At 50.4% G+C, this 9,129-nt stretch overlaps 1 protein-coding gene across 1 annotated transcript; it reads left to right on the forward strand.

Annotated features, from left to right (window-relative positions):
* The first annotated feature begins 319 nt into the window (after positions 1-319).
* Positions 320-7,061, forward strand: Nlrp6 (NLR family pyrin domain containing 6). The gene is made up of 8 exons (XM_075972697.1): positions 320-560; positions 1,186-1,457; positions 1,696-1,731; positions 1,911-3,636; positions 4,334-4,426; positions 5,800-5,970; positions 6,046-6,213; positions 6,603-7,061. Exons 1-8 carry the CDS (start codon positions 532-534, stop codon positions 6,724-6,726), a joined length of 2,619 nt encoding a protein of 872 aa, XP_075828812.1. The 5' UTR covers positions 320-531; the 3' UTR covers positions 6,727-7,061.
* Positions 7,062-9,129: the final 2,068 nt, after the last annotated feature.

The raw sequence follows: 9,129 nt of genomic DNA on the forward strand, positions 1-9,129 counted from the left end.
TATCTCACGTCCATCCCACACAGTCAGTGGAGCTCCACGTCCCTGTAGTCACCTGCGGGTCCTAAGGTCAGAAGCATCCAATCTCTGCCCCTTAGCTGGGTGTGGGAGGATTAGCAGGCAGCAGAGTTCAGGGCCCGCCCCCCCCCACTTCCCCTAGTGAGAACCTTTCCACAAAGCCCTGCCCACACACTCCCCCTTTGCCTTTCACACCAGGTCTGCAAAATTAAAGTCACCTAAGGCGATTTCTGACAACCTGAATCACCTTTACACAGCTGCTTGGATGCCACACCTGGTAGGAGGAGTACTGATAGAATAAAATAGAAGAAAACCAAAGGTCACCACCCTTTAAGCATGAACTGTGCTTAAGTGAGGGAGCCTTGTGACTCTCTCAGCAAGACTCTAGCTGAGCCGAAATGGACAAGGCTGAGCAACCCCTGCACCCAGTCCCAGGATGAAACCAGTTTAGCCAGGGAAAGATCACCTCTGCTCCCTGTATCTACCTCTGAGCATTAGATCCTGTGACGGGACCCCATGGATGCGGCTGGGGCCCCCTGCTCCAGGTGAGTGTGCCTTTCAGGGGAAACTTTCCAAAGGAGTGGGCTCACTTCGAGAGCCTGTCCTGGGCTGCTGATTAAAACCCATCTTCTATTGCAACTCTGCCTGCCCATACACCCCCAACCTCAAGCTGGGTCATTTATGAGTCTGCTCCCGACAAGGAACTCAGACCCAGGCCCTGGTGCCTGTGGTCCGGAAAGGACTTACCAAGGTGTGCTACACGGGCTTGGAGTGCAGAACTTAGGAACTCTGCCAGGGCCAGGCCTATCTGCTCACTACGTCCTAGGCGAGCTGTGCTAGAGCGCTATCAAAGGGACAAAGGAGAGCACAGACCCGTGTAGAGACCTTAACTGGCTTTATCCGGTGCTAGAGCGCTATCAAAGGGACAAAGGAGAGCACAGACCCGTGTAGAGACCTTAACTGGCTTTATCCAGTGTGGCCAGGCGTGTGAAAGGAAGGACGCAGAAAAGCTAGATGTGGAGTGGTCCACTTCACCACTAGCAGTTAGAAATTAGAAGCATATTGTCCTGGGGCTCCCTGTGGAGAATGTGCGAGGCTCGAGGGGTGCTTTGGAGGTTTGGGGACAGATCTCTTGCAGGTCACATCAGTAATAACTCTGCTCATTCCCAGCCGGGAGGCGCTGGCAAGGGAGCTGATTCTGGCCGCACTAGAAGACTTGAGCCAGGAGCAGCTAAAGCGCTTTCGCCACAAGCTGCGGGATGCGCCCCTGGATGGCCGGAGCATCCCTTGGGGGCGACTGGAGAACTCAGACGCCGTGGACCTCGTCGACAAGCTGACCCAGTTTTATGGGTCAGAGCCAGCGGTGGATGTGACCCGAAAGATCCTGAAGAAGGCGGATGCTCGAGATGTGGCGGTGCGGCTCAAGGCGCAGCAGCTGCAGCGTAAGCTGGGTTGGGTTGGATGGGGCGGAATCAGTTGAGATTTACTCCGTCCTCTCCACCACCACATGAAGCTGTGCTACTCCAGAGAACGAGCCTAAATAAATAAATAAATAAATATAAAATAAAATAAAATAAAAAAAATCGTGCCCGGGGCGGGGGACTGTTCCAGAGACTTCCAGGGAAATGCCTTGCCCCATCCCTCATGCTCATTGAGCCTTATGTTGGGTTTTTCTTCCAGAACTCGGCCCCAGCTCAGTGGTTGTCTCCCTGTCGGGTAAGTTCGGCGGGACACACACTATTACTGCTTGGGGGGTCCTTGGGTGTGAGTGAGGTAGCTGGAGGAGGAAGCCATGACACAATAAAAGAAAGTGAGGCCAGGTTTAGACAGGCAGGGCGTTGGTTCCAGGGCGGCGGCAAGTCCATCCCTACCTTCCCCGGTCTCACACCTTACAGAGTACAAGAAGAAATACCGCGATCACGTGCTGCTACAGCACGCTAAGGTGAAGGAGAGAAACGCCCGCTCCGTGAAGATCAACAAGCGCTTCACCAAGCTGCTTATCGCTCCGGGGAGCAACGCCGTGGAGGATGAGCTGCTGGGGCCGTCGGAGGAGCCGGAGCCTGAGCGCGCGAGGCGCTCGGATACGCACACCTTTAATAAGCTCTTCCGGGGAGATGACGAGGGCCTGCGGCCGCTGACCGTGGTGCTACAGGGCCCGGCGGGCATTGGCAAGACCATGGCCGCCAAGAAAATCCTCTATGATTGGGCGGCCGGCAAGCTATACCACGGCCAGGTGGACTTCGCCTTCTTCATGCCGTGCGGCGAGCTGCTGGAGAGTCCGGGTACGCGCAGCTTGGCAGACCTGATCCTGGACCAGTGTCCGGACCGCAAGGCTCCGGTGCGGCAGATACTGGCGCTTCCCCAGCGCCTACTGTTTATCCTGGACGGTGCAGACGAGCTGCCTGCTGTTGGAGCCCCGGAGGCCGCCCCCTGCAAAGACCCTTTCGAGGCTACGAGTGGCTTGAGAGTGCTGAGAGGACTGCTGAGCCAGGAGCTGCTGCCCTTGGCTCGCTTGCTGGTGACTACACGCAATGTCGCCCCAGGGACTCTGCGGGGCAGACTGGGCTCGCCACAGTGCGCAGAAGTACGCGGCTTCTCAGACAAAGACAAGAAGAAGTATTTCTTCAAGTTCTTCAGGGACGAGAGGAAGGCAGAGCGCGCTTACCGCTTTGTGAAAGAGAATGAGACGTTGTTTGCGCTGTGCTTCGTGCCCTTCGTGTGCTGGATCGTGTGCACGGTGCTGCAGCAGCAACTGGAGTTGGGCCAGGATCTGTCTCGTACCTCCAAGACCACGACATCGGTGTACCTGCTCTTCATCGCCAGCATGCTGAAGTCTGCAGGCACCAATGGACCCCGGGTGCAGGGAGAACTGCGCACGCTGTGCCGTCTGGCCCGGGAGGGCATCCTGAAGCATCAAGCACAGTTCTCAGAAAATGACCTGGCGCAGTTGAAGCTTCAGGGCTCCCAAGTTCAGACATTGTTTCTCAGCAAGAAAGAAGTGCTGGGCGTTCTAGAAAAGGAGGTCACCTACCAGTTCATTGACCAGAGCTTCCAGGAGTTCTTGGCTGCATTGTCCTACCTACTGGAGGCTGAGGGGGCTCCAGGGGCACCTGCGGGAGGTGTGAAGATGCTCCTGAACTCTGACGCAGAGTTGCGTGGTCACCTTGCACTCACCACCCGCTTCCTCTTCGGACTGCTGAGTGCAGAAAGGGTTCGTGACGTTGAACGTTATTTTGGCTGTGTGGTGCCAGAACGCGTGAAACAGGACACCCTACGGTGGGTACAAGGACAGGGCCACCCCAAGGTGGCTCCAGTAGGGCCGGAAAAGAATGATGAGCTGGAGGACACTGAGGAACCAGAGGAGGATGAGGAGGACCTCAACTTTGGACTGGAACTGTTGTACTGCCTGTATGAGACACAAGAGGATGCTTTTGTTCGCCAGTCTCTCACCAATCTTCCAGAGATAGTCCTGGAGCGAGTTCGGTTCACCCGCATGGACCTCGAGGTCCTGGGCTACTGCGTCCGGTGCTGCCCAGCTGGTCAGGCTCTGAAACTGGTCAACTGTGGGCTGGTGGAGGTAAAGGAGAAGAAGAAAAAGAGTCTGATGAAGCGGCTGAAGGGGTGAGTCTAGAGGGCAAGGCTGTTCTCACCAGCGCAGTACGCGTGCCCGCTTGGGCTGGGAAACACGTCCACACCTGATGACCCACCCTTTGCAAGGTAGCTGTCTCTCTTCTTCCCCAGAGTGACCTCACCATGCCTTATGCAGATCAAGGCAACCTTCCCAGCACAGCCAACATAGCTCCAAGAAGCGACCTAGGCCCCTCCCTGATGCAGTTTCTCATACATTTTGGTATTCCATGTCCTCTGTATGCTGAGCCTTGTACCTCTGCCCAACGCTATTTGCTGTCTATCTTCAAAGTCTACCCTGACTTCACCACTTTGGTCCAACCGCTGGCCCCAAGGTACCGATTACACTATTCCATAGCCCAGCTCCACCAGATCCTAGGTTCCTACACAGACAATGACATTTGCTCTCTATGAACTAAGTTCTGTTCAATACCCATCCCAAGACTCACCATCTGTTGAGAGTATACACCAAGACAGTGGCAAGACCTGGTCCTAGCGACCTACAGGCCCACTCTTGGGTTTTGTTCAAGTTTGTTGTGGGGGATCGGGATGGGGAAACACAAGGGATGTGGGATAAGTGACAGAGTCGGTTCTGGAACCCTAGGACATTACAAAGGAAAAACTGAGTCCTTTCTAAAAAGGCCTGGAAGGAGCATTATGGTCATCAACCTTGTTTTTTCTCTCCCTACAGTTCTCAAAACACCACGAAACAACCCCCAGTCTCCCTGCTGCGTCCACTCTGTGAGGCCATGACGTCCCAACAATGTGGCCTGCGTATCCTGATGTGAGTCACCATGCCTCAGCATGGAGGGGATTCCAAGCTGGGTGCCCGGTACAGAGACAGAATTTGCCCTCTGAGGAAGGCTGGGAACATAGGAGGAGCTTAACCAGGTTCCATCACTATTAAGTTCTGGCAGAGGAAGGCTGTTGCTAGGCTTTGTGGGAAACGGGATGCCGCACAGCCTATGGGGAGAGACGGAAAAAGCAACAGTGTTTTCCTATGGAAGGAAGCTCCCTGGTGCTCTTGGAGACTACTGGGCCATCCCTTGGAAAGAAAGTGTTCAGAGGGGTCACCAGCTGGTACATCCTGACTCTCTGTACCCTTGAGCAAATCAGTCTGCCCATGCTTTGGTGTCCTCCCTGTAAGACATAACCAGCTGAGGGCTGGGATGGCTCAGAGGTTAAGAGCACTGGCTGCTTTTCCAACAGTCCTGCGTTCAATTCCCACCAACTACTTGGTGGCTCACAACCATCTGTATGCAGGCATGCATGCAGACAGAACACTGTATATATAATAAATAAACAAATCCTCTTTTAAAAGAATATAAGTATATACTCAAAATAATAATAATTTTATTATTAAGCTGGGTAGTGGGAGCTCATACCTTTACTCCCAGCACTCAGGAGGCAGAGGCAGGTGAATCTTTGAGTTCGAGGCCAGACTGGGCTACAAAGTGAGTTCCAGGATGACCAGGGCTACACAGAGAAACCCTGTCTTGGAAATATATATATATATCCAGATAATTTAATTCCACCTCGAGATTGATATAAGATTTACTGAGGCTCCATGGGTAGAGGTCTTACTTTTAGCTATCACTGTTGAGCAGAGAGTAAGGAAAGTTATAGGAATAATAGTGACAGGCCATGGTGAAGCAGATAGTCATGCATCAATAGAGGATGAGGTAGAAGGCTGGGTTTGTGGGGGGAAGGGTCCAGCACCCTGAAAATAAAACAAAAGAGCCAAAAAGATTTGGCCCAGCTGGGCGGTGGTGGCATATGCCTTTAATCCCAGCACTCGGGAGGCAGAGGCAGGCGAATCTCTGGGAGTTCGAGGCCAGCCTGGTCTACAAGAGCTAGTTCCGGGACAGGCACCAGAGCTACAGAGAAACCCTGTCTCGAAAAACCAAAAAAAAGGCCCAGAAAACAAAGTACATGAAGGTGATCTCCTCATGATTTGTAATAGAAAAAAAAAATCTAAAATAGTAAAGGTGCTCAACCATTGGGGATGACGGCCCATCTGAACCCACGGGGTATTTATGAAAAGCTATACATTTCTTGGCTGGTCATCAGGCTACAAGGGGATTGGTAGTTGGTTCAGCTGGAGGCGGAAAAGCGGTCAGGGGCTTGCAGACCAACCTACACACTTTTTGACCACAGCTTTTCACGCTGCAAACTACCTGATGCAGTTTGTCGAGACCTCTCTGAGGCCCTGAAGGTAGCTCCTGCTCTCAGGGAGCTGGATCTCCTCCAGTGTCGGCTCACTGAGGCAGGCCTGCGTTTACTGAGTGACGGACTGGTTTGGCCCACGTGCCAGGTGCAGACACTCAGGTGAGGCCTGGTTTTGGAGGGTTGGAAGTAGGGGATCCCAACTCCTGCAACCTCTGAAGTCAGCTCTTCCCACAGGATGCAAATGCCTAACCTCCAAGAAGCAATCCAGTACCTGGCCATCCTGCTCCAGCAGAGCCGGGTCCTGACCACCCTGGATCTCAGTGGCTGTCAGCTGCCTAACTACATGGTGTCCTGCCTGTGTTCAGCCCTGAAACACCCTAACTGCTGCCTAAAGACACTCAGGTGAAGGCAGGGGGAGACATGGTACTGAGGACACAGCCTATCAACTCTAGGTTAGAGTAGATGCCTAGGAATCCCTCCCTGAGACCAAGTTCACACACAGAGCTGGGTACCCAGCCTACAAAGACTCACTTTCTATGATTCTATCCAAAGCTCTGGGTCTCAAATAAATATCTGTAGCCTGTGGAGACAATCTGGGCCAGTGACCCTAAACATTGTCTATATTCCCTCAAAGGCTCTCAACTTTGAATAGATCCCAAAGCTTCTGGTCTCTATTATAGCTAAGCAGACAGCTCCAACCACTCCACTCTCACCTGGCTTCTTTCCCCCAGCTGATAGACCCTTGCCCCTAACTGATCCTTGTCCTGTCTGTCTTATGCATGTGGCTGCAGTCTGACCTCTGTGGAGCTGAGTGACTTGTCACTGAGGGACCTTCAAGCTGTGAAGACATCAAAGCCAGACCTGACCATCCTACATCCAAAACTAGACACACATCCTCAGCCTCTCAAGAGATGAAGCAGTGTCTTCCGAGGCCCTGGAAAACAGAACAGGGTAAATGATGCTGTAATAAAAGCCCTTATGAAGATGTCCTCCCCATTCAAAAGCAGGAAGATGCCAGCTTCTGCCTCAAGGCAAGTCTTTCAAGTCAAGAAGCCACAGAAGGGCAAACAAAAGACCCAGGTAGATATAGGCCCTTGATGGCTCCTGGATAGGCCTGGTAGATGTCCGACCATGCCTTGGACACTCAGAGGTTAGTTTTTCCCCCCAGCCCCACAATCACTGCTACCTTACTTTCTGTACCCTCCAATCTGTCCCTTGCAGATAATCCCAACAATAATAAGAATACGCAGTAAGGGCTGGAGAGATGGCTCAGTGGTTAAGAGCATTGCCTGCTCTTCCAAAGGTCCTGAGTTCAATTCCCAGCAACCACATGGTGGCTCACAACCATCTGTAATGAGATCTGGTGCCCTCTTCTGGCCTGCAGATGTACACACAGACAGAATATTGTATACATAATAAATAAATAAATATTTAAAAAAAAGAATACGCAGTAATTGAGCATATTGTTTAATGGTGTTACTCATATTTGATCTGGCCCACATCTCTTGTATAGGTGGATGCAGGGCCCCAGAGTATTACCTTCTATAGGCAGAAGGTAGGTGGATCACCATTCCAGTCTGGAATTTGGGGTGTTGGCTTTTAGAAGGATGCCACTCTGGAAACTTTGGGACTTTAACCCAGAGGAATCGACTTGCTGCCAGAGAGATGCAGGGCAATGAGCCAAAAGAATGACAGTTTTATTTGATGATGGGAGGGAGCTGGGGCAACACAGTGGATGTCTCCAACACAGTAATGATTTTTTGATTCCCTTTCATTGATCTCTGTAACACTTGTCTATCAAAGTAGGTGTTGGCACAACCTTTCCTATAGCCACATATACAGGGCAAGGTTTAGTCACAGTCCACCACTGAAGAAATGGGCTTGGTGTGCTGGCCTGACTGCAAGAGAGGTGTGGCCTTGAGAATCAGGACGAGCCATGCATGCCCCTTCTGTCTGTGTGTTGCTTCTATTGGTTAATGAATAAAGAACTGCTTTGAGCCTATGGCAGGGAAGAACAGAACTAGGCAGGAAAAGCTAGGCTGTATGCTGGGAGGAAGAAGGGTGGAGACAGGGAGATGCCATGTAGCCCCACCGGAGACCAGACACTGGAACTTTAGCCGGTAAGCCACAGCCATGTTGCCATATACAGATTACTAGAAATGGGTTAAACTAATATGTAAGAGTTAGCCAATAAGAAGCTAGAGCTAATGGGCCAAGCAGTGAGTTAATTAATACAGTTTCTTGTGATTATTTCAGGGCTTAGCGGCCTCCCTTCCTCCTCACTACAAATTGGCGTCCATGTGGCCAACTAAAATCCACTTAAAAACCTGAGAGAGCTTGAAAATGAATTCTAGACATAAAAGAACAGAGTTTAGCAGTTTCTTGGTAGCAACAATTTTTTTTAGATGGGTTTGCAGCAAGTAAGGTGCCACAGGGCGCAGTAAAAACTGTGCAGTTTCTTTAAAAAAAAAAAAAGGGACTTCCTGGTTCACCAGCACAACGGTTCTGGCTCTTTTGGGAGGTTCGGCTATCAAGCATTTAAATGGGTTTGAGGATAGCATACTGCAAGTTACTTGGTGGCAGCATGGGCCTACTGGTTATCAGAGTTGAGGTGGTGAGGATGGCTCCCACCCAGCAGTCTCAGGCACTAGCAGACTTCCACCATGTTGGACTGTGTGGAGCAAGCAGGTAGTGCCATATTTCCCCTAGCAATGGCACAGCTTAAGTTTTTAAGAAGTGCTTAGCATTTTAAGAAGTGCTCCTGGACAATAATTACAGATTCACAATAGGATAGACTCAGACATAAAAGACCTCTAAATGGGTCACAGTGATGGATAAATGTATGTAGGCTTGGGAGAGAGAAGAAAAAGAGTACAGAGAGTTATAAAAAGAAGTAAATGGTTTTTAAAAAAATAAAACAAAGTCTTTAAAGAGACTTTAACGACTATAGTCATAGATTAAAAGGAGTAAAAAAAAAGAATAAGTCACGTAATGATGGAATATACACAGAGAGTCTGGATTCTGTATACTATTGTGTTTTCTTTAAATTTTTTGATTGTGAAGAAGCTAAGTACAGAGAGACATTTCATTGCACAGGCTGTAAGATAAACCAACGTAAAGGTATCTTGACTTTAAAATTTGATTTAAGGATATGTTGCTTTGGAAAAGAGGTTCTTCTTTTATTTCCACAGAGAATGAGAACCTCTGGATTGCTTCCAGACTAATATTGTTTGATAGACCACGACCCCCTGAAAGGTCACCATGAACACCCCTCAAAAAATTACTTTGCCCAATAGACAGCAGGAAGAAGTTTGGACA

The sequence above is a fragment of the Microtus pennsylvanicus genome, chromosome 5 (genome assembly GCF_037038515.1).
Source record: "Microtus pennsylvanicus isolate mMicPen1 chromosome 5, mMicPen1.hap1, whole genome shotgun sequence".
Lineage (NCBI taxonomy): Eukaryota > Metazoa > Chordata > Mammalia > Rodentia > Cricetidae > Microtus > Microtus pennsylvanicus.